At 42.9% G+C, this 26374-nt stretch overlaps 1 protein-coding gene and 1 non-coding gene across 7 annotated transcripts in view; both read left to right on the top strand.

Annotated features, from left to right (window-relative positions):
- PRRC2B (proline rich coiled-coil 2B) overlaps positions 1-26374 on the top strand; it is a 184117-nt gene that overhangs the window by 132227 nt on the left and 25516 nt on the right. For 5 of the 6 annotated variants that reach the window (XR_016312413.1, XM_089675126.1, XM_089675129.1 and 2 more), the window contains 6 exons: positions 3038-3161; positions 3325-3401; positions 5890-6078; positions 8173-8361; positions 9938-10024; positions 23030-23134. Coding sequence is in view for 5 of the 6 variants with exons in the window: in XM_089675126.1 (XP_089531252.1) it covers positions 3038-3161; positions 3325-3401; positions 5890-6078; positions 8173-8361; positions 9938-10024; positions 23030-23134 (771 nt within the window). In the remaining variant the exon portion in view is untranslated. The remainder of the gene's footprint in view (positions 1-3037; positions 3162-3324; positions 3402-5889; positions 6079-8172; positions 8362-9937; positions 10025-23029; positions 23135-26374) is intronic. The other variant, XM_089675127.1, reaches the window with a different exon arrangement.
- On the top strand, positions 19177-19257 carry LOC149463564 (small nucleolar RNA SNORD62). Its single transcript, XR_016312446.1, has one exon. It is a non-coding gene; the product is annotated as a small nucleolar RNA SNORD62 (small nucleolar RNA).

The raw sequence follows: 26374 nt of genomic DNA, 5'->3' as shown, positions 1-26374 counted from the left end.
GGGGACACGTCTGGCACTGCAGGATCTGAGTCCCTGGCGGCGTAGTGCGTTACTGATGGTAGCCTTTGTTACGTTGGTCCCAGCTTTCTGCAGGTCATTCACTAGGTCCCCCGTGTGGTTCTGGGATTTTTGCTCACCGTTCTTGTGATCATTTTGACCCCACGGGGTGAGATCTTGCATGGAGCCCCAGATCGAGGGAGATTATCAGTGGTCTTGTATGTCTTCCATTTTCTAATTATTGCTCCCACAGTTGATTTGTTCACACCAAGCTGCTTGCCTATTGCAGATTCAGTCTTCCCAGCCTGGTGCAGGTCTACAATTTTGTTTCTGGTGTCCTTCGACAGCTCTTTGGTCTTCACCATAGTGGAGTTTGGAGTGTGACTGTTTGAGGTTGTGGACAGGTGTCTTTTATACTGATAAGTTCAAACAGGTGCCATTGATACAGGCAATGAGTGCAGGACAGAGGAGCCTTAAAGAAGAAGTTATAGGTCTGTGAGAGCCAGAAATCTTGCTGGTTTGTAGGTGACCAAATACTTTTTTTCCACCATAATTTGCAAATAAATTCTTTCCAAATCAGCCAATGTGATTGTCTGGATTTTTTTTCTCATTTTGTCTCTCATAGTTGAGGCCTACCTATGATGCCAATTACAGGCCTCTCTCATCTTTTTAAGTGGGAGAACTTGCACAATTGGTGGCTGACTAAATACTTTTTTGCCCCACTGTGTATATATATATATATATATATATATATATATATATATAATTTTTTTTTTTTTTTTTTTTTTTTTTGGGGACATTATTTACATTATTAATTCAGTTTTATTGAATTCACAATTTATATTTATTTCACTCATTTTTTTCTTTGTATGCAGCTGAATTGAGGTTATACTATATTTCTTTTATATATAAGATTTTCACCACCTCATTGAATATATATTGATATCAGGTATAATACCTACTACACTATTGGTCTTGAGAAATATTATACAGCCAGTGTTTAAAATAGATATTCATTCATCTATATGGTGCGGCACCCATTTCTAATAGTTCTCTTCCCTGCACAGCCATGCAAAGCAGTGTGCTTACAGTGAAGCACACATACACAGCCCCATAGTAAAACACACCCAGCACACAGTTAACCCTTTGATCACCCCAGATGTTAACCCGTTCCACCTCAGTGCCATTAGTACAGTGTCAGTGCTTTTTATTAGCACTGATCACTGAATTGGCGTCACTGGGGATGTCTGTGACATCAAGTCCGTTCCCCCCAGTCTCAGAATGCCCGTCGCAGTCCCGCTATCAGCTAGTTGCTGATCGCCGCCCTTACTAGTGAAAATTATAAAAAACAAAATCCCAGTATATATACCGCCATTAGCAAACACCATAACTTTCACATAAACCAATAACGTTACATGTATTGGGTTTTTTTTTTTTTCCTGTTTTTTTTTTTTTTGTTTTGTTTTTTTAGCAAAGACATGTAGCAGATTACATTTTGGCCTAAATTTGTGATGAAATTTAATTCTTTAAATTTTTTTACTGGACATGTTTAATAACAAAAGTCAAAAATATTTTTTTTCTCAAAATTATCCGTCTTTTCTTTTTTTTGTATAGCACAATAAAAAAATTAAACGCACAGGCAATCAAATACCATCGGAAAATAGCTCAATTTGTGGGAAAAAGGACGTACATTTAATTTGGGTGCAGCGTTGCAGGACCGCACAATTGACAGTTAAAGTACCGCAGTGCTATAACTCAAAAAATTGCCTGATCAGGAAGGGAGGTAAATCCTCAGGAGGGCAAGTGGTTAAAGGATAATTCCACCTTTTTGTTACATGTTCCAGCTTCTGCAGCAAGTTTCCCGATCCCCCACATTGTGACTCACGTGATCTTCTTCCTGCACCTGCTGTCACAATTCAACAGCAGCACAGCAGTGTGGGGCTCCGTCCACGTGGTTACATCATTCATTCACAGTTTCCTGTGAATGCATGAACTACAACTGCTGTCAGCCATTGTGTCTGACAGCTTGTAGTTCTGAATGAATTGCGAGGTCACTGATGATCGGTCTTGCAGTTTATTCACAAGCTTTACAGCTTGTAAACACTCAGCTCTTTTGAAGGTACAGACTGAAAGCTGTAGGGCTTGTCTGCAGGAGTCTGACATTGTACCCCTGATCCACTGATCAAGGGTGCAATTCTTTCCAGGCTCCTTAGGGAAAAAATAAATGCATGATTTTTTTCTGCAAATATACGGGCATTTATTATTTTTCCCAAAAGGTGAACTTACCCTATAAATGCTGGTCAAATGCATTTTTCATTGAATCCTGAATGAAGCAAACTGATTCCATTGACGTAGGCCTCCAGAGGCGATGTCATCGCACCTTCCTTTGTGCCTCCTGTAGAATGTGGTGGCAAATTTAATGGGACACAGACTGCAAAAGAAACCAATACAGTGGATTAAAGTGTTTCTAAAGGCTAAAGGTTTTTGTGGCTCACTTATCTGCGTGCAGCAACTCCTCCTCCCCCCAAAAATCTCCTTACCTGAGCCCCCTCCGTTCCAGCGATGTTCAAAATAGCCTCGGCTGTATGGGGACTCTTCCACCTCATTGGCTGCCATTGCTGTTAGTCACAGCCAGTGAGCCAATGAGGAGAGAGCCAAGTCGCGGCTCTGTGTTTTATGGATGCACAGAGCAGCGGCTCTGGAGCATGCATGTACGTGGCCCTCAGGGAAAGCAGTTTTTCCTGATGGCACTGCTCAAGGAGGGGGAGCCAGAGTGCTGGTGGGGAACCCCAATAGAAGAGGATCAGGGCTGCTGTGTGCAAAACTACTGCATAGAGCAGGTAATTATGACATGTTTGTTAATATAAAAAAAACCAGAAGCTTTAGTATTAGTTTAACTATTCCCTATTGTATCCCACACTGAGTGTATAATGTTTTGGCTAAAGATACACTTTTAGCTTGCCCACAGTATCAGTAAATCAGGAAAGTTTGGATGATCGTGTTTGTTCAGTTCACTTTTAACACCCATTTCTCTACATAGGTGCCCAATAAGAGTACCAGCATCCAGTCCAGAGTGCCACCTCGCTTTGCCAAAAAGCAAAACAGCATGTGCATAGATCAGACAGATGTTACAGGCAAGGAGATCTGGGAGAACAATGGCCAAGGTATATTTCCTGACAATATTTGTGTGAATATGGCTCAGCTGAAACGCAGAAATTTTGTTGTTTATTAATATTTGTCAAACAGCATGCATGACCAGCTTTTCAGACAGGTGTGAACATACCCATAGTCCTTTGTGGAGCTTTAATGTCTGCTCCTTGTTTTCAGCTATCTCTGTTCAGTCAGGCAGTGATACCTGGAGCAAGCCTGGAAGTGCTTTCAGTACAGAGTCCTCATCTACTGAGGTAAGTTCTATATCTCCTGCTTTCATTGTTGAAGGGAGAAGGGAAAGTATTGTTTATTTTCAGCATTTTGAGCTGTCTTTGCTGGTTTACGGAGGATATTTGTCTGTAACTGAAGGCAGCAGTCATTCAGTTTCAAGTTTCTCTTCTCCCTCCCTTAAAGCCTAGGTTTAGCTACAACAAAAAAACAAAATATGCCTAAAGGACATTACAATTTGGCTGTCCTCATTTACATATAAATTTACAAACTATTCCTTTTTTTTATATAACACACATTAATAGATCTCATTTAGATTTATATAGAGCAAGAACCCACCTGATGGATACAAAAAGATTGTATGGCTTAGAAAGGTCCTCATATCATATAGTTTTGGTAAATCTAAAGGGGATTGTAAAATGTGCAATGAGCATTAAACTGATCTTTATGCAAGTATATCTAGAAAAATGCTTCTAATAAAGATTACATTGCATAGTTGACCAATACAGTGTCTGGTTTCAGTACACTTCAGTGACCCTCCCACAGAGGTGCCTGTTAGGGGGCTAATAATATGCATGCATCATACATACTAGGGGGAGTACAACTGGGGGAATCAATAGTGGAGAAGGATCTGGGAGTTCTGGTAGATCACAAGCTTAATAATGGCATGCAATGCCAAGCTGTGTTTCTAAAGCGAGCAAAATCCTCTCTTGTATTAAAAGAGGTATAGACTCCAGAGAGAGAGATATCATATTACCCCGGTACAAATCATTAGTAAGACATCATTTGGAATATGCAGTTCAGTTTTGGGTACTAATTTAAAAAAAGAACATTGGGGAACTGGAGAAAGTACAGAGAAGGGCGACTAAACTGATAACAGGCATGGAGGAGATCAGCTATGAGGAAAGATTAGAGGAACTGAATTTATTGTCTCTTGAGAAGAGGAGATTAAGGGGGGATATGATCACCATATATAAATACATCAGTGGTTCATATAGTGAACTCGGTGTAGAGTATTCACCCTGAGGTCTTCACAGAGGACAAGGAGGCACTCTTTATGTCTGGAGGAAAAGAAATTTAATCTCCAAACACTGAAAGGTTTCTTCACAGTGAGAGCTGTGAAAATGAGGAATTAGACTCCCTCAAGAGATGGTTCTGACCAGCTCAGTAGATTGCTTCAACAAAGGCCTGGATTAAATGCACACAATATAACTGGATACTAACATTTATAGGTAAAGTTGATCCAGGGAATATCCGATTGCCTCTTGGGGGATCAGGAAGGAATTTTTGTTCCCAGCAGGAGCAAATTGGATCATGCTTTTCTGGGGGGGTTGCCTTCCTCTGGATCAACTGTGGGTATAGGATTATAACCCTTTTTTTTTTTCTCTCTCTATAGTTGAACTGGATGTACTTTTGTCTTTTTTCAGCCAGACTAACTATGTAATGGGGACATGGATTATGACGCTTGACATATAGCAGTCTTCAGCTTGTGTTCACTGCACAGAATACAAGACATTCTGGGCATGCCTATAAAGATGCTTGTGCATGGTGTTCCTCTTTAAGGCAGTTTCTGCATTTGGCTGGGACCTTCACTCATTACCTCTTAGAGTGGTACTGATTTCACCATACATGCTGTGATAGTGATTTGGGTGAGGAGGCACCTAAGGGCTCAAAAGCAACAGTAACAATCACTGTCCACTCTCTGCTAAAGCCACAGCCCATTCTTCACAGTTGAGTCTGCCTTGTACAGGTAATTCATAAAATTCAGGCCCAGATGTAAAGTCTGCAGTGTCCTATAATGCTTAACCAAACACTTTAGAGACTAGGCAGAGTGGCTTGCCATGACTGACAGGGCTCTCTGACCCCAGTGCTTTTATTTTTCTTCATTATGAGACATGAATGGAGCTTTGTTTTGGAGTTGTGAAGCAATTGAAGTGCTAAGCACATTTGTAAAGCCCTTTGTTATACCACAGACAGAACCCCAGCCACAGAATTCTCAGTTGAAAAACAAAGTTACCTTTCGGTCAGCTGTATTAAATATGTAGATAGCTTCTGTTTACTGTACAATTCATACATGTCCATATGCCAGATACTAGCTAGCGCTGTCCTTCCTGTCCACTGCATATTTTGTTCAGAGAAGTGATGGTGTCTATCCACCCACCTCTTGTCCATTAACAGAACTCTGTATTCTGTGAAAGGTTCACAGAATACAAGACATTCTGGGCTTGCCTATAAAGATGCTTGTGCATGGAGTTCCTCTTTAAGGCAGTTTCTGCTGCTTTATAAATCCACCCCATGTGTACTTACCCTTAATGTTAATAGCTTCCTTCTAGGCAGAGTAGTGACCTACATTTTGTTTTTTTTAACATATAGCTTTGCTTTCTGTAGGGACCATGTTTAATCAGAGGTAGTCTTCTAGCTGTCGGCTGTATTTTTACCCTGTTGATTAAAATGTCTCTGATACAGCATGAAGTCTTTAGTGTGCTTTTAATTCTGGCTTTCTTGGCTCCTCAGGGGTTCAAAGGCAGCCAGGGTGACAGTGGGATTGATCTAAGTGCTGAGTCAAGAGAGTCATCTGCCACATCTTCACAACGGAGCTCTCCCTATGGGACCATGAAACCCGAAGAAATTAATGGGACAGTCATGGTGGAGGCTAAAGCCGATTGCCCCAAGGAGCAGGGGCAAAAGCAGTCAGACAAGAAGGTGAGGCTCAGATGCTTGTGCACATACTAGCATCATATTAGCACATATTAGGATCTGGTCCCCTATTGCCTTCTAAACATTTAACACCGTAGTATGCATTTTTGTCATTTGCTGTTCCAGTATTTCCAAGTCCTTCAAAGATGTTTACGGTTTAGGTTTCTTGTGTTCCCAGGTTTAATTGCTAAACTAGATTTTACTGTATATGTGTGTGCAAATGCTAATACCAACCAACATGTAGTAGAAAGTTGTCAAAGAGAAATAAACAGATTTGATTCCTTGGGGGACATATGATTGCTTCCTCTAGTGTACATTGAAAAACATATACAGTTGTGACCAAAATTATTCAACCCCCACTGAAATTGAGTGTTTTGGCCAGTTTGACATTGCTTTTGATCATTCAGTCATCTTGCTTACATTTACATTAAAGAGGCACTTGTAGGTCAGACAAATATAACATAACAGTTATAATGAAATAACCACAAATGTCTTTTCTGTGCTCACAGCATTATCAGTTTTATTCAACCCCCAAGTGACATTCAATCTTAGTACTTAGTACAGCATCCTTTTACAGTTATAACAGCTTTTAAACGTGAAGCATAGCTTGACACAAGTGTCTTGCAGCGATCTACGGGTATCTTCGCCCATTCTTCATGGGCAAAGGCCTCCAGTTCAGTCACATTCTTAGGCTTGCGCACTGCAACTGCTTTCTTTAAGTCCCACCAGAGGTTCTCAATCGGATTTAAGTCTGGTGACTGCGATGGCCACTCCAAAATGTTCCAGCCTTTCCTCTGCAACCATGCTCTAGTGGACTTGGAGGTATGCTTGGGATCATTGTCCTGTTGAAAGGTCCAACGTCTCCCAAGCCTCAGGTGTGTGACGGACTGCATCACGTTTCCATCCAATATCTCCTGGTACTGAAGAGAATTCATGGTACCTTGCACACGCTGAAGCTTCCCTGTACCTGCAGAAGCAAAACAGCCCCAAAGCATGATTGACCCTCCACCATGCTTCACAGTAGGCAAGGTGTTCTTTTCATCATAGGCCTTGTTCTTCCTCCTCCAAACATAGCGTTGATCCATGGGCCCAAACAGTTCTAATTTTGTTTCATCAGTCCACAGAACACTATCCCACAACTTTTGTGGTTTGTCCACATGGCTTTTGGCATACTGCAGTCGACTCTTCTTATTCTTTGGAGACAGCAAGGGGGTACGCCTGGGAGTTCTGGCACGGAGGCCTTCATTACGCAGTGTGCGTCTTATTGTCTGGGCTGAAACTTCTGTACCCACATCTGACAAATCTTTTCTCAGTTCCTCAGCAGTCACACGGGGACTTCTCTCCACTCTACGCTTCAGGTAGCGCACAGCAGTCGAAGTCAGCATCTTCTTTCTGCCACGACCAGGTAGCGTTTCAACAGTGCCCTTTGCCTTGAATTTGCGAATGATGCTTCCTAAGGTGTCTCTTGGTATGTTTAACATCTTTGCAATCTTCTTATAGCCATTGCCCTTCCTGTGAAGAGAAATCACCTCTTCTCTTGTCTTCCTGGACCATTCTCTTGCCTTCACCATGTTTGTAACCACACCAGTAAATGTCTAGAAGGAGCTGAGTATCACAGTCATTTTAAAGCTGCCTAATTGGTGCTTATTATGCTTGATTGCTGCTCGGTGACATCCACAGGTGTTTTCAATACCTGATGGAAAGCACCTGTATGAACCTCTGTTCTTCAGAGTGGTAGTCTTTAAGGGGTTGAATAATTGTGGCAATGAAGAAACCACATAAGAACCATTTACTACTGTATTACATAAACAATTGATGTCATTTTAGTTGCATTTGGGTAGTTACAACGTCCTTGTAGGATTTGATTCTGAATACAATTCCAAATGTACACTATAGTCCCTAAACCCCTTTACAGCATTGGGGGTTGAATAATTTTGGTCACAACTGTACTATTGACATAGCCAGGCAGGATTTAATTCTTTGTGGGATCTTTACTATCCATTTTCAAATAGATGCAGTATATTGCAGAAATATAGACACATTAGACATTCTGACCTTGCAAGGGTAAATTTTACCTGTAGCTCTCTTTTACTTTTCCAGGAGTCTGATTCTGGCCTAAACAAGGAACACAAGCCTGGTCCAATTGGCAATGAGCGTTCTCTAAAGAACAGAAAGGGATCGGAGGGGACAGAGCGTCTTGAAGGAAATGTCCCACCCGTTAATGGTGTGGAGATTCATGTGGATTCTGGCCTTCCTGTACCCCCAATTGAGTTTGGAGTAAGCGCAAAAGTAAGTTTTGCTATCACCAGAGTGATAATAGAGCTGTGTTCAAATCTACATTGTCATATTTACATACTCTATAATGGTGGTTAAAGCTTTTTATTAAAATGCAATCTGTGAACTGTCATTCTAAGTTCTGAATTGCAATTTTACATTGCAGACCATGCTGCAACATCAAGCCATGCGATTGCAGTGCGGCTCCATTGATCTCAGTGGGCAAGTTTGACAGGTAGTGCTGCCTGTCACACTGCAGCCTGAGTTAAAATTACCATGGCTGTGAGTCAAAGCATCACAGCTGCATTATGTGTACCCCGTCAGGCTGTCATGTTCGTATTCCAGTGGGTTGCTGGGGGGTGGTAAAAACAGTGGCGCGTCCCAGACACCAGTGTGAAAGAGCCCTTTATGTGGATGTACACTTTTATACATTTTGTATTTATAATTGGCTTGAAGGGCAACACACTACAAGTGCAGAATTAAACCTTTTTGTGTTGGTGCATGTTTCATTTGTCAATGCATAACAATGTGCCCTGGTATTTGGGCGTTATGGAGGAAAGTGAGGTGCAACCAAGAGAATATAAGCCCAAAACACACCTGAAGTCTAAACGAAACAAGCCCAATCAGGTCAGTGGCTCCAGACGATATCAAAAAATATTTTAAACTGTGAAGATAATGTGAAAGAATTGGATCTCAACACTTCTTGGTCACAAATAGCCTTCTGTCTTTCAGACACATCTTTGGAGCTTGATATTGGCATATGTCTGTAATATGATGGTTAATTTCTTCTCAATAACTCCCAATAGATCCTTTCCTTAGCATAATGATTGTAGGTTCTTAGGCATTATGGTTAAATTATAAAGATGCATTATTTCTTGTCTCTGTCAAGGTTTTATGGAAATATACTAATGTAAGATAGATCTTTTTTGGATAGTGTTGACAGTATTCTAACTCATTTATGCTGGATTATGCATGGCATTTCAGTAGTGCACACATCAGGAAAATTTGGCCATAGGGATAAGGGGATGCAGGATTTTACAAAAAGATGGTTTGCTGTGGAGCTAAGACAAAACAATCTTGATGTATCAGTCTCCCAATTTAATCAGGAAGGCAGAGGGATGGCTAGTCTGTGTGTGATCAAAACGTGTTGTGAATTTGTTCTCATATTTGAAGATTTTTGTGCAGATTGTTGCATGTGGGTCCACCCATGAAACTAACATTGCTTACTGTTAGATTTTAAATTTGCTTTAATCTCCCACAGGCTCTACAGCACTCTTTTTCCAGGTTTTATGATGTGAAACCAAGATGGAGTGCTGACAACAGTGACTTTTGACAAAGACCTGGAAGGTCTTTGTCAGCTCTGGCAATGCAGGTCTGATGAGGGTCATGTGACCAGGACTTGATTTTCACAACTGATAATTATTCTACCTTTTTCCACCTACCTTGCTTCCCTAATGCCTGGTTAGTTGACCAACCTAGCATAAAAGAGCATTGACTCCATAGCAAGCAGACTGTGCAGGTTACTGGATGTTACTCTAATGCAGTAATCCAGAAAGTAGATATGAAAGTCTTATTTGTTTTGCTTCTGCAGGATGCAGACTACTCTTTACCCCCTGGGGCTGCTCCAAGTCAAGCTGCCAACACAGTTACTAAACTTCAAGACGCACTTGTGAGCAAGGTAATTTGAATTTGAAGAGTTCTGCATGTAATGTCAGCTCTCAGTTTAAAAAACCTTAGCGTTAAATGTCTTGCCTTCATCCCATCCTGCTACTTAATATTGCTGCTAACAAAGGGGCTGCAGAACATGACATGCCCACTAGAACAGTAAAATCTTTTTGACCCTTGATGAGAAACAGGGTTTTCTTTTTCGTCCATTAAGGGACACCGGAAGTCTTTGAAGTTATACTGCCGGCTACAGGGGCATTGGACACTGGCAAACAATAAAACTATAGGCCAGCCCAGGATAATCCATCTTGCTACCAGCATGCCTTAGTTTTATGCCAGTGTGCTCATAGTTTTGAATGATTTCGTCAGGATTTGCTGTGCTAAATACTAACCACCTGTCTTTTTTTTTTTTTTTTTTTTTTTTTTTTATGGCTAGCACCTTTATTTACGGTTTGTATTTTTTCTTTGAACAAGACTCTTCTTTAGCACTGTTGGGTTTGACTGGATCTGCTCTTTCTTTTGAGGTATTTACGAAGACAGTCATGCAAAAATGTATTCCCCTAATTTGCTGACTGATCAGAGGCCACAAGTGTGCACTCGCATCTTCTGTGGATTCTGTATATGATTTGCTGAAGTCCTCTGTCTGCTGATGTCACAGAGCCAGTTCAGGCTCTGAAAAGATCCTGACTACATGGTTGAGATCGACCCAGAAGCATGGACGGGCACCTGGCTCAGCCTCTCGGTGATCTGTCAAGAGCCTGAGCTAACCCCTCCTGCCCCTTTACAGAGCACTGGAGGGGCAGAGCAGAGAGCCGGAGACGGATAATCACGAGACTCTGCTCAGAGCGGAGGGGGAGAACTGAGCGATCATGGTGTTTGAACGCTCAGTTCTCTGTGCAGAGCCCGGCAAGGACATTGATGGATTGATGCTGCATCCACCTTAAGTGAGTATAATTTTTTTTCCTAAAGCCCATACTTATCTTTTACGAATCTCTTCTGTTTTAAACCTCAGATTCAAACTGTCCAGTCCAGGATTTGTTCAACTGTCCATTTTTCCATGAGAATCCCAGGCCTTATAGTAGCCTCTTTAAAAGCAATTTGTATTTTCCCAGTTTCACTCCAAACTTCTGCAACACAGCATTCTGTTTTCTTTTACAAAGAATTTTATTATAAAATAGAAAACAGCAGAGAATCAGACAAGAACATATGCAATGACCAGCAGGAATATAACATACAAAAGATCCGATAGATAATACAGAATATGTACTGATGAGAAAACATGAAAATAAACTGCATACATAAGTGCCGTACAGAAAGAAAAGGCAATAAATTGCAAGAATGATGGACTAATAACATAATAAACTCTCAGGAAAAGTTGTTGCAGAATCAACATACAGAATGCGCAATGAATAGGGGAAATAGCCTCTCTGGGTACAGAGAGGTACTTAACACGCTGGGCTCTCAAAGAAATCCAGCACTTGGGTGCAGTATTGCTGGTACGGGACTCAAAACAGAAATCACAATGAGCACAAATAACCCGAAGAAAACAGACTAGACAAGAGGAAAGAAAGGAGCGAAGAGAACGGAGACAAACACACAAAAAAAAAAAAAAAAAAGGGGGGGGGGCTCCAGGAGGATCGCGGCAGAGAAGAGAAAAAAGAAATATAAAAATAAGTTGGTATATAAGTTTTATATCGACAAGAGGGACTGGTCAAATCTGGATGGTTGAGCTATATCAAGCCAAGGACGCCATGTCTGTAAAAACTTTGTATGGGTGTCTAACAATATAGTTGTCAACTTTTCATTGACCATTATAAAGTTCATCCGGTTTTTGACAGCCTCGAAGCTGAGGAGGGGAGTCTTCCAAGCTCTCGCAATCGTCAGCTTGGTGGCCATGAACAAGTGCGATGCCAGCTGCCGTTCAGGATGAAGTAGGCCCACTAATGGTTTAAATAACAGTGCTTCCTACGGGTTGCGCTTATTGTCTGTGTGGAACATAGTGCGGAGAAGGGCATAAACTCTGATCCACAATCTGCACACCTTGGGGCAAGTCCACCAAATATTAACCATGGTACCCATCTGCTGACAACCTCGAAAGCAAGTTGGGGAATATGTGGGAATAAAACGAGCCAAACGAGCCGGCGTGTAATACCATCTATAAAGAACCTTGTATGCGTTTTCTAGAATAACATTCCTAGAACATTTGGATAATTGTTGGGTCATGATCCGACAATCCTGCTGATCTAGAGTGCCCCCAAGTTCCGACGGCCAACGCTGATGATAACAATGAACTGGAGGAGTTCTATGAGAAATAATGGAAGAGTATACAAGGAAAGTTAAGCCCGGAGCATGGGGTCTATGTCTACATTGACTTTCAAAGGGGGTCAACCTGTAGGGTCCCGAACTTGTCTGTATTAAAGTACTGATAAAGTGGCGGAGTTAAAGGAAACCAAAATGTTCCCGCAATGGGATATTGTAAGAAGAGCGCAGAGTTTCAAAGGTGAATATCCGAGTGGGAGAGAGCATGGAATGAATATCATGGAAGCCATTTGTTTGCCACCAAGCAAACTGTCCAGGATTGTCACGACCTGGGGGGAAAAATGGATTGTGTAGCAACCGTAGTAACGGTAGATGAGCAGAAATAAGGCCAGCAGAATATTTAATGGAGTCCCAAAGACGGAGCGTTAGCGTCAACGTTGGACTGAGGGATGAGGGTCGATGAGTAGAAGGAAGCCATGGTAAAGAAGAGAGTGGAATCGGGTGGGAGTCCATCAAGTCTACAGTAGCCCACAAGGGAAAATGGTGAGATGCATGGAGGTGGGCTAAGGGGGCAATATTGGCCGCCAGATAGTAAGACTGAAGGTTCGGGACAGATAACCCACCCTCGGTCTTACGCGCAAATAAGATTTGTTTACTGATTCTGGGTTGAGAGGAGCCCCAAATGAATGACAGAAGTTTTCACTGATGAATACGCAATATATGTGAAGGAACAGAAACTGGTAAAACTCGAAACACGTACAATAATTTTGGAAGGTAAGTCATGCGGGGACCGCATTGATTCTACCGAACCACGAAAGCGGATAATGAGATCAGGAGGACAACATCTCTGTCAAATCATTAAAAACTGTGGGGAAATTAGCTTGGTAAAGTCCCTCGTATGTCGGAGTAAGCTTGATTCCTAAATAAGGCAAGGCTGAAAGCCATTGAAAAGGGAATGAATGTTTGAGTCTCCAAAAGTGATGTCGAGAGGGTAATCGACATAGCTTTGGACTTGGCAGGGTTAACATGGAGGCCTGAGAGAACTGCAAAGGAATCCAAAACCGCAAGTAAGTTTGGCAAAGAAACCACCGGATTTGCAACCGATAACAATATATCGTCTGCGAACATTGATAACTTGTGTTGGGAACCAGCTACATCTATGCCCTTAATATCAGGATGTATACGGATGGCTTCCGCCAATGGTTCCAAAGCCAAGATAAATAGTATGGGAGAGAGTGGGCAACCTTGTCTAGTTCCCCTGCCAATCGGAAACGTTAAAGACTCCAAACCATAATATTTGAGTTTTGCTTGAGGGGATGTATATAGCGAGGAAATCCAACGCAAGAACGAGGGACCAAAGCCAAAATGATGGAGGACCGACATGAGATAAGGCCAGGACAAAGTGTCAAAGGCCTTATTGATGTCTAGCAATAGGAGCATCATTTCAATTTTGCGAGTATGAGCCAAATGTTGTAACTGTATAATACGTCTGATGGCATCTCCAGCTTGTCTATGAGGGACAAAACCCACCTGGTCCTTCTTAATCAAGCGAGAAAGGAAAGAATTCAAACGATTGGCTAAGATTTTAGTGAGGATTTTTATGTCAATGTTAATAAGAGAAATTGGTCTGTAATTTGCCCAGGAGGAATGATCCCGATCCGGTTTGGGGATCATAACCACATTAGCAGTCAAAGAGTCAGGGGAAAAGTTTACACCTCCTTTCACCGCATTGAACATAGCGGCAAGGTGAGGGGCAAGCACATCGGCCAATTTTTTATAATATGAAGCCGTGTATCCATCTGGACCTGGGTGTTTGCCCGTCTTCAGGTCCGCAATGCATTGCAGAACTTCCGATACATGAATATCACGGGCCTGGGTCAAAGTAGTCAGAGATAGATTGGGGATCAGCCCGTGTAGGATCCGCGTAAAGTTTCGCTAATCGATGCCGGAACTCCTCCAATACCGCTACAGGATTACTGGTGAGAACATTCTGACGAGTGCGTAGAGAAATCGGTTTTGGATGGTGTGTGAAAGAGCGTAATCTACGTGCTAACATGGAGTCTGGTTTATTTGCTTTACTATACCATTTCTAGCGTGTCCATCGCAAAGAGCGCTCAGCCTCATCAGTCAAACAGAGATCTAGTTCCAAGCGAGCCTGATCTAACAACCTACGGTTCAATGGGGTTGGCACCTGCTTGAAATGAGCCGACGCGGAAGCTAACTTTGATTCCAGCTGCTTCTGTTTATGTTGTCTATCCCTTTTCCGCCTCGAAGCTATCTGAATAAGATGACCCCGTAGAACAGCCTTGAAAGCTTCCCACAACGTCACCGAAGAAGAGACAGAACCCGAGTTTAGCTGAAAATATTCTTGGGATTTACGTACTAGTTCCTCCTGAATCTCCAGTGAAAGTAGAGAGTCATTCATAATCCAAGAGGAGTAGGATGGCTTACAGAGGAGAGATCGACAAACCACCAAAATGGGGTCATGATCGGACCATGGAACCGTGAGGATAGAGACGGAACGTACTAAGGGAAGATGTTTACGCAATACAAAAGCATGGTCAATTCTTGAATGAGAATGATGAGGGTGAGAATAGTAAGTATAATTTTTCACCGGGGGTGAAATTCACGCCATAGATATACCAGATCATAGTTACCTAACGTGCGGGTGAAGGATTTGGCCGACGTGGAATAAGTAGAATTTTCTGCAGGATATTCATCTAGGGATGGGTTTAATACTAGATTAAAATCTCCTGCCAGCAGAAGAGTACCCCGTTGATGGACAGCCAGGAGGGAGCAGATATGTGGTAGAAAGGGTCCAGGGTTAACATTGGGAGCATAATAGGTCAGTATTGTAACATCGATACCCTGAATCGTGCCCTGTAATTAAAGATACCTGCCACTTGGATCAGCAATACGCTTCACACAAACAAATGGGGTTTTGCCGTGAAAAGCAACAAGAACTCCCCTTTGTTTAGTAGGGCCAGTAGCCTGAAAAACCTGAGGATAGCGTGCATCGAAATATTTAGGGGCAGAGGTATTTGAAAAATGAGTTTCCTGCAAACAAGCAATGTCGATATGGTGAGCCCAGAGAAACTTAAATATCTTTACCCGTTTTTGCGGAGAGTTCATGCCCTAAACATTCAAGGATAACCAATTTAGCGACATGGCAATCGGAAGGGAACAAGATCATCGCCGCCACGATCCCTGAGAGCCCTGTAATTTTTTTTATAAAAACACAGAACACACATGACAAGAAACAGAGGAAAAAAGGAAAAAAACAAGAAACCATCTGGTATACGAGCAATATTCACATGAATCATCAAGATTAGCACAAACATCTTAATAATCCACTGTGGGTGAAATACCCACAAAAAGGCTGAACAGCGGGCAGGACACCAATACAGTCCACTAACCAGCTCGAAGGGGGACACCATAGTCCACCGGAACTACTTGACTCAATTAAGGCAAGAAAATACCAAACAAACAATTTAGGCTGATAAACCCAGGAACAATTAACCTATAGATGGCTAGTAAGGCAGTAGGAAACTCAGTAGGCCGAAACTTCAAAAATGAGGAAGCTCCAAAATAGCCGGATTGGTGAAACCGCCCACGGGACCGCCCAGTGAGCTGAGTCACACCCACGGCCTGAGATCCGCCTCCAGATCCACCCATCAACTATGACATAAGTAGAAACATCTACACAGAACTAATATGGTTATTAAGCCACTATCCGCTGTGGAGAAAGTGCTACAAGGCATAACTGCATAGCAACACATATGGGCGATGTCGCCCCGCATCTCAAAGAGTAAGAAGAAAAAAACGTAAAAAACCCCACCGGGCACAGAATATCAAGTCGCAGAAACTTCCTGGAAACGCTGGGCCTGTAGAGATCGGAGAGCCTGAGAGCTACTCTGACTTGGAGGAGAAGATTTATGTGAAGACTGGGAACTCCGAGGACGTGTAGAAACTGTAGCCTCCTCGTTCTGGGGGTGTGGTAACTCCAATTTCAGTTCCTGAAAATGGCGGCGAAGGTCAGCTGGTGAAGAAGCTTGGAACTGACGACCTTGGAAGAGGAAAGAGAGCTTGAAAGGAAAGCCCCATCTGTTCTTAATATCAGCGGAATGTAAAATCTGGAGGTAGGGTCTCGGGGTACGATGTTTGACAATCGTGACTGGGGACAAATCCGCAAACAGCTGGACAGAGTGACCCTGGAATTCCAAAGCCGGATGATTCCGAGCCGCCTGCAGTAAACGCTCTTTAGTATGGTAAAAGTGGAATTTAATGATCATGTCCCTGGGAGGGCCCTCCGTAGGCTTAGGAGCTAAAGTTCTATGGATACGATCAAACTCCAGTCGTTCCAATGGGATCTCAGGAGCCAGTTCCTGGAATAGAGCGGTAGAGGTACTCTGTAGATCGGTGATTACCTCAGGGATCCCGCGGATGCGGAGATTATCTCTACGGGCTCTATTCTCAGCATCTTCCAATTTATCTTTTAAAGTGTCCAGCTCAGCATGCATATCCTCCACCTGCTGTTCATGGCCCTCCAAGACCGTAGTCGCCAGATCCATACGTTGTTCTAATTGATGGGCACGATGGCCCAATTCTTTTAGGCCTCTTACCAGATCAGAAGATAATTTACGAGTGGCAACCGTAATCTCCTCTCGCACTATGGCGTGAAATTTGTGTAGCAAATCTTCAGGATTTTGTACAAGGGGACCGGTCAGGCCCGATTGGAACTGTTGCTGACTATCGCCATCTGACTCAGGATCCCCTGTAAGCTGCGTGGTGTCATCAGGCTCTGGTGGACTAGGCGTTAGATTGCTAGTGTGGCTATGCGGAGGGGACTTCTGCTGGGCCCGGTGTTTGGGTTTGGTGCGTTGGGTACGATGCATTTTTAGAGAAGTCCAGGTAGTTCACAGACACCTTCAACCAGTTGAGATTATACGCCAGGGTGTAGAAGCCCAATTGCCGAGATATATGTTCCGCTGGCACGGCACGGGGAGATCACTTCGTCATCTTCTCCGATTACATGTGCGTGTCCCCCGAGGGGGTTGCTTTCACATAAGATCCATTGCTGCGGAGCACATCCTGCGTCCCGCTACTGCCAATAAATTGTAGAAAAGATTATTACACTGGGTAGGGAGGAGTAGATGCAGGCAGCTGATGTAACTGTAGCGGTACCCTCCATAGAGTGATGATGAAATCCCAGATAGAACGAACGTAGGCCCCTAGATCTTAGCGGCCGGTGGGGCGCGAGGATCTGCTACAATCAAGCCAGGTGGTCAACAAGGAAGGCCTGCCAGGGGGGGCCACAAAAGCCCCTAATTCACCCTCTATGGAAGGGGGATTGCTATGTGAAGCCTCCACCCCTATCCAAGGCCGCTCATCCACTTCAATGGGCCTTCGTGCCCTATTGGATTCCCAGTAGGCCTGGTGTGGTCCCTGGGCCCAGCACAGAAGCCAAGGAGACCCCCACAGACTGTCCCAGCAGCTGGCCCTATAGCAGGGGGCCGGAGGGCAGAGCGACAGCGTCCCAACCCGTCCGCGTACCGGCCGCGGCGGCAGGAGAGACCGCAGCTTCACACGCCGCGGTAGGCCGCAACCCGTCCGGGGCTCCGGACGGCCACAGCATTCTGTTTTCATAGGAGAAGTCAATCCAGTCCTTGGACAGACCAGTTAGTTTGTCACTGGTTTGGTGGCTTCTTCCTTTCCTCCTTCTGGATGATACACATGATTGATGCCAGCCTGTTGGGCTGGGGAGGAGACCTGGGCACTCTGTCGGTTCAGGGAACTTGGTTGTCTGAGTCTCGTCTTCTTCGGGCAGTTTGACTGTCTGCAGAGTTGGACAGTCCTGCTGGAAGGTCATCCAAACTGCTTAAACAATGCCATAGTTGTAGTGTACATCAATCACCAGGGTGGAACTGAAAGTTTTAATGACGCAAGAGATGTAGATTGAATCATGTCCTAGGCAAAGCTTTGTTCCACCTCTATTCACCTTTTACATTTAAGGTATAGACAATGGGCAGACAGATTATCCTAGCCAGTAGTTTCCTGGACCCTTGGCATTCCATGACCTGTTTTGCTGGTGGGGAATGATGGCTGTGTACCTTCTGGCCTCCAGATTTAACAACAAACTAGACAGTCTTGTCTCCAGGTACAGGGAAGCTTTAGTGGAAGCAGTGGATGCTTAGTGCAACCAGTACACCCTTATCTGTGCCTTTTCTACCCTGAGACCTCTTCCTTGTCTGATTTACTGATAACTTTCTGGTGATCATCATCGTTAGTTTGCCCCAAGCGTTTGTGGTACACCAGCCCTTGTACAACTCCTGGCAGATGCTAATGGGATCTGCCAGTTTGGTCAGGATTCTCTATCCCAAGAACCATTCACCACCCTACTTCACATTCACTGTCTTTATCTTTCAGGGATGTTCAAGGCTGCCAACTTAGTCTTCTGTGCACACATTTTCCAAGTACCACTTGGTGGATGTTCAGGCCAGCTTCAGGTACAAGGTCCTTCAGGCAGCTCTTTGATCTACAGGCTTGTCCCCAGCTTCTCTGAAAGTGATTGATCAAGTTGAAGCCCCCCTTGACCACAGCTTAAAAATTTGGAAGCTCGATTATATTTCCTGAGTACCCTGGACAATAGGGGTGCGTGTAGCTGCAAAACCTGTAATTCCTTCATGATTTTAGAGATTCTGTCGCTTTACCTAATTAATATAAGGTGACTGTTTTTTTTTTCCCACCTCCTTTTTATTCTAACCTCCCCCTCTATTCAGTTGCTCCATTGAAACCATCAAAAATACCCAGTGCTACCTGAATTAAGTTTGACATTCAGATACAGTAATTGTGATTTTTCATATTATAGTGTTTGAAATTTCACTGTTTTTGTTTGTTTTTGCTCAGTCTCAGTGATGTTTCAATAGATCCTTCTGACCCTTCCCTATGTACTCAGAAGGGAAATGAGGAGGCTATGTATCTGAGAGACATTTTCCCACTCTAGTGAAACCTGGGAAATATAAACATAATTCTTAGTCGTACATCATAGGACATGGGGCTCCTCATGTTCATGGCTACGTCCCAAAAAAAAAAAGAAAGAAAAGTGAACTCAGCTAAGCCTTTTTTGTAGCTGGTGTCTTTAGATGATTTGCTTACAGATGTCTCTCTGAAGATCTTTTGCTTTCTTTGTTCCTTATGGGTTTTCTGGTGGACATGAGTGCGAACTTTAAGTTACCACTTCTTCAATTAAACCCTTGTTTTAGACCATGATTTGATGCCTTTATCCAGAAGGTGTCTAATATGTGTAAAATAGAGCTAGACTGATAGTAGTGAGGTTTGGTTCTGATAAATATATGATAAAGTGCATATTACCTTAAAGCTGCTGATCTGTGGTGAAGGTATATAGTGTATGTGGACCTCGTTTTTGGTCTTAGGGTGCTAGCTCTCTAATCGTGAAACGAGGAGCATTCAGCAGAACACAAATTCTGGAGGAAGTACAATATTGAGGAGTGCCTTTTACAAAAGCTCGTATCACTTAAGGGTATATTCACACCACATGCGGGGGGACTACATTGGACAGCTATTCCAGCACAGCCCCACCGCATGGACAAGGCAAAATGTCACCTTGTCACCTATGTGCCCGGTTCACACCACTGCATTGCAGTGGTGTGTGGGCACAGTGCACTGAGAAAAAGTACTGTATGCAGTACTTTTTATCATTGTAGTGTGGTGAGAGACAATCCACTGCCTTTGCACCATGCGACCAGCAATACTTTGAGAAGTCTTTGTGACATCTCAATAAAGTTTGTTTAAAAAAATCTGCCAAGCTCAGTGCATCATCACTGTACTATATTCTGCTGGATTACACTGCACACCAGCTGCTTCGCTGCTTTGCACTGGCTGATTTGAACCAGCCCTTAGTCTTTTTGCAATGTTCATTGATATGAGGGTATTAAATACAGCCAGTTAATTTTGGGAGAAATGCTTCCCCCTTCTTCAGGGCTAATATACAAAAAAAAATATCATATCTCAAATAATCAATGTAGTGATATACTGTATGTTCATAAAATCCACAACCGTATAATATATAGTATCAAATCTCCAGGTCAGTAAAATAGTGAAGACATTTAAGGTGAGTCAATACTATGACAATAAAGGCTAATATAACCATTAGCTAAACCTAAATATGAGTCACTTTAATTTATAAGATATCTCATATGAAAATGGATTCACCTTGATTATCAAATTAGCTTGTTTGTTGACATTGAGATTTTATGGATATTATATATGCTACTGTTATGGATCTTATAGACATATATTAATACAATATATGTGAAATTATTGAATGTTTCCCTTTTTCCAATAATTTTTATAGATTTCAGGTAACATATCAAACAGGTACAATCGGTAATAGAGTCATTATCAAACCTAATCAGCCAATAATATGACATAGAAAAAAGTAAAAGGCCTGTGAAGAATCTTTTACATCTATATCCCCCTTAATCATAGGAATTCCTAGACTCAAACGAGCATTTTCCAAATAATTAGTCTGGTGGTGTTAAACTTCACAGTCAAAAGAGGAAGAGAAAAGGAAAAGAATAGGTAGGGTAAACAGTGCCATGACATTGCTCTAAACCTGGACTCCAGAAGCGCTTTAAAGCTCTATGTATTCCCTACAAGGTAGTGAATGTTTCCCTTTTTATTATTCCTTTGCAAGTTATCCCTGAAGAAGGAGGTCTTTCCCCTGAAACACATTGGATGCATTTGATATTGATGCCTTTGACCACTTGCCTACTGAGCACTTTCACCCCCTTCCTGTCCAGGCCATTTTTCATGTTTCAATGCTTTCACACTTTGACTATTGCGAGGTCATGCAACACTACCCAAATGAACTTTTTATCATTATTTGAGACAGAGCATTCATTTGATGGTATGATGACACTGATGGTCACTGTCTAGCGGCACTGAGGGGACTGCACTAATGAACACTGGCAAACTTAGTTTTGACACAGTGTCTGGAGTATTTGGGCTTAGCCTTCAATGCAGCATGGGCAAAGGTACAGCTTCTGCAAAACTACACTTCAAATCCAGGTAGGGTCTATGAAATCACTGGGAAAATTCCTTGATATGAGCCTGCTTGAAGGTGCAGGAGAACAATAGTAGTCCCCATCAAATACAGTTCCCTATGCCCTGTTTCTCTGCGGAGCTCTTCATTTCAAATATCAGGAGTTCTTTGGCCTTCCAATGCATCTGACTCCCAAGACCAGTTCAGCTCTGGAATGGTGGATAACCATGCAGTTGCAGGATACCAGGAGATCCTTCTACTAAATTGGAATGTCTTGAGGAAGGATGCCAGCTTGATAAGGCTGGAGAACCTTTCAGCCATGGAAAAATGGTCATCAGAAGAGCAGAGTTGCTGATCAACATCCTGAAATTTAAGGAAATTGAGCTGGTTCTCTCCTTCACTGGTCTGTTCGTCTTTAGGTTCTTCCCATCAGGGTGCAGTCAGACAATGCCACACCTTTGGCAGACATCCACCATCAAGGAGGCACTGGAAGTTGCGCTGCTCAGGACTAAGAGGCCCTGATCTTGTCCTTGGTCGAATTTCAACCCTCACTATGTACATTTCCAGTGTGAAGAATTGACAGGCAGACTTTCTCAACTGTTTACAACCAAATCCAAGGGAATGAAGCCTTTACTTGGAGGTGTTTGCAAACCAGACGCCAGATATGGATCGGTTTACAGATTCACAACTAACTGGACAGGTTTGTGTCCAGGACAAGGAATCCTCTGGCATTTTTGTTGACTTCTGGGGATCAATTTTCCTTGATGTAAGCCTTTCCTGCACTGCAGCTTCTTCCACGACTGTTATACAGGATACAGGCGGAGAGCATTCCAGTGATTCTGATTGCACCTGTTTGACCAAGAAGAGCGTGGTGTGCAGAGTAAGGGTATGTTGACCATGTTTCTTTGTTGTCCATTCCTCATGTTCAGGTTTTGGAACAACCCATGTAGTCATGAATACGAAGAGCGATTCCTGTGATGTATGATTAGGAAATTAGGCTTTACCTGTTCAATCCATCTCTTATCTGTGTTCATCGTTGCTTGCTAAACAATTGAGATTTAGCTGGGCTGGGAGCTTTTTTTTGGTCAGCTTGTGTCCATTCAACTGAAGGTGGCAGCATAACCCAAGCAGTCATGAATATGAAGATCCCTGCGTCTTGTGATGTACTTCAATATGCATTAATACAAGCCTATGTAGCTGTCTCACAGCAGAACATCTGTATATATACTAATATTGTTGGAAATTTAATTTGAATGACTGTTTAATAAAAAGGTAGGTTTTTTTTTTTTAATCGGTCAATTCATTCTGGGCAATGTAACAGGTTTTCTTGAAAGATTATCACTCTCCCACCCATACATGTTCACCTTCCCTCAGCCCTTAGAGATACCTTTTGTTTCAATGTAGAGGAGCATGTGGCGACCTTCCCTTGCTGCCAGGATGCAGTGTTTAGACCAGAGCAGCTAGCTGCCAGCCTTGAACACTGTCATGTGAGGAAGGGCGTGACAAAAAAACCTATGTATGCATCAGATGATTGCAGAGCCTACACAGAGTTTAACAGAGAGCCAAGGGAACATGCGGAGAGTGAGTGGGTCAGGTTATGAGTTAGTAAGAGACTGTCACTTTGTGTCACTTTGCCTTGGATGTCTCTTTAAGCTGTGCCTGAACTTTCATAAATTATCTGTTCTCTTTTTTTAGGGTGGGCTTACGCAATCTATACCTATGCTGAGGAGAGATCACCACCTACAGCAAGGCATTGGCCTAAACCCCATTTCCTACCCTACTGCTGACCTCACCTTAAAGGTAAGCACCAGAACTGATTCTTCCCTTTGGCAAATTATTTTTTGTTTCTAGCTGGTAGCAAATCATGCCTGCAACACAGTCTCACGGCTGCGCACGGGGCATGTTCTGGGAGGACGACATGTGATGTCCACTTGGCCATCATTTTGCTATAGGCTGGGCGAGAAGTGGTTAAAACACTTTAGCAGGTTATACTACAGATTTTTTTCATCTAATTAAGCATGTTTGCGCATTTTATTTTATTTTTTTTTTTAAGTTTTTTGAACATTGAGTATTTGTAGCTAGAACCGCTGCAGTTTGTCTAGTCGATTGTCTTATTACTGTAATGTGGGAAAGGTGAAAAATACATTGAGTTTGTGCCTGGCTCCTCCGCAAGATCAATGAGTTTTTTTCTGAAATATTAGCCTCCCAGTCGCCTGAGATGTCCAAGCCAGGTTTCTGATATTCCCACAAAGTCAAAGTGCCCCTTGAGTAACAGAAGTTCTAGTTCATCCATTTTCTTTGCCATACATCTTGTATGTGTAAACATACTTTTTATTATTTTTTTTAGCATACTCTTTTTGTATTTGACTTATATGATGCAATTTCTATGCCATCTAGTTTGAACCGTGCTTCCTCCGTTATCCCATCCTCCATTATCCTGTTCCCCTGTAGACCCTTTCTCTCCATATGGCATATTTTCTTATTCCTCCCACCCAAATCCTGAGTTTAAATGCTCCTCCAGCTTTCCAACCGTTTTTTCCCAATAGAGCTTCACCTTCCCCATTTGTCACATACCTGATGAAGGGGTCCTGTGTGGCTCTGAAACTATTGTAATTATGTAATTGCTAAATAAAGCTTTGGACCTGTTTTGGAGATTCTCGGTGTGCTAATGACATACTTTTCGCTGTGAATGTCATTGGTTCTCAGTTGGTGATTGCTGCAGCACTCGCTTAAATCTACAATCAGTTTCATGAATGTGTGTGTTGGGAATATTGTGCTTGAACTCCCCATTTTAGGCTCAGTCTATCCTTGCAGTACAGCCAGTAACTGACTGAAAAGTTGGTCCAGTTCACCAGAAACCCAAAACCATCCTTCTCAGGTGCTTGTTGAAGACCCTAAGCCTCCTGATTCCTCTGTGGTGTGGCACAGGAAGAAATTCCTGAAAGTACTACCTTTGGAGGTCCTTTTCCTTAACGTGGTACCCAAGCCTTTGAAATCTCCAATCTCTGAATGCTCCATCCTCCTCTTTTATTGTAATTTGTACCAATGTGCACCATGACAGTTGGGTCTTTTCCAACTCCACCCAACAATCTGTCTGGAAAAACGTGGCCTCGTTCCACATACGGCCCTGTTGAGGAAACTGGGAAAAATAGCGCAGGACCCATAGGGTTATCTTGCTACCATTGTCGTCTTAGAGAGTTGATGTTGATGTAAATGATCTGGTTCTTGGGCAGGCAGCATCTACACCCAAGAGGATCTCCACAATCTTCTAGGATTTTAGTGTAATGTCACAGAAATTGAAGCACCACACCACTGTTAAGAAGTCCAGGTACAATTTTGTTCTGTTTAGTCTGGGGTATAAACCAAAAAGTAGCCGCTGCATTTTAGGCGTTCAAGAGTGCCCCCTTCATCAGGGTTAGGAAGGACATCAGATTATCTCCATATCAATACAATATTCTTCCCTTCCAAACTCCCGAGACTTCCAATAATATTGATTATTTGACAGAAACTACCTTTTGAATTTATCAGGGATATTCCTCTGTCTTCCCTTACTCACAAAGTTGCCTTGCTTGTTGCCAGATCTCATTTGTGATACGGATTTCTGAATCGGTGGCCTTAACCTGTAAAGCACATTTTCTGGTTCCACAAGGCTGACTTGGAGCCCAAAACCTCTTTTCTTCCCAAGGTGACTTGCTTCCTTTTTCCTTGACTAGGACATTGTTATTCCTTCTCTATGTCTTGCTCCACAGCATCCAGAGGAGATTTTTCTCCTCAGTATGGATGTGCTATGAACTTCTTAAGCCTCACTCACTTTGGATTGTTTCTCTCTATTCCTGCAGGTCGCTTTAGGAGACAGACTGTTCTTTCCACTATTGCCAGGTGGATTTAACAGCTTATAATTCAAGTCTATGGACTAAAGGACATGGTTCCACCTTCCACTGTCAATCACACTCAACTAGAGTGCTTCATGGGCTTTTCCACAGGGCATCGGTTTCCTAGATATGCAAGGCTGTGACCTGGTCTTCTGTTCACAAGTTTGCTCAGCTTTACTAGGTGAACTTTTATGCCTCAGCTGAAGTTTGTGTCGGTAGTCTAGATATATAGGCAACTCTGAAGGCTCTGTCAAGCCCCTCTGTTAACCTGTCATCATTGGCCTGTTAGCTTTTTATTGGTGTGTTGTCTGACCCTCAGTTGCACTGATTTTGTACACCCCAGTGTACCTGAATAACTTTATCCTGTGTCCTTAATGTACAATTAAGAAAACAGGATTTTTGACTTGCTTTAAAGCAGGGGTGTCCAACCTTTTGACCTTCCTGGGCCACATTGGAAGAAGAGGAATTGTCTTGGGCTGTACATAAAATAAAATAACACCAAGGATAGTTGATGAGCAGAACACATCGGGCAGATCACAAGTTAACAATCACTGATATAGATAATGTACCTATCTGTGTAAAAAAACTTAATTTTTTTCATAAAATTTGTTATTGTAAAAGTAAAAGAGGGCTACATGAAACTAGTGCAATATTTGCCACCGTTTTTGATAAGCAACAATGATCACTCATGAGCAGTTCTTCTTGCTGCTCTCAGAGGGTAGCTGCGATCGGCAGGCATGTTCACTATAATAACTGGTCAGCAGTGGCCGCACCTATTCAGGGCTCTCTGCACAGGCAGCGATTACCTTCAGTGATCGCTGCTAATGCAGACATAGTGCGTGCAGCAGCAATCGCTACAAGTAATCACTGGCTGTGCAGAGAGTCCCTAATAGGTGCGGCCGCCGGGAACTGTCATAGCGAATGGAGCTGGTAACCACTGAGAGCTGCTGAGCTACAGAAGGAACTGCCGCTATAATTCGCACCGGCCCTAATCGCTGGTGTTCTTGTATCCTATGTATGTGCTGTGTGGGGAGGTAGAGGGGGGGTGGGGGGGATTTCAGGGGGTGCAGTTGAAATCTGGGGTGTGCGGCCCACCCTAGCACCCCCTTAGATTAAGACATGCAGCATTTACTCACCTGGTAAATGGCAGGCTAGATGTGCATTTGCC

This window comes from Staurois parvus, unplaced genomic scaffold, assembly GCF_062004578.1.
Source record: "Staurois parvus isolate SC_StPar_1 unplaced genomic scaffold, SC_StPar_1.0 ptg000154l, whole genome shotgun sequence".
In the NCBI taxonomy this organism is placed as follows: domain Eukaryota; kingdom Metazoa; phylum Chordata; class Amphibia; order Anura; family Ranidae; genus Staurois; species Staurois parvus.
This window is presented reverse-complemented; position numbering and strand designations above follow the sequence as displayed.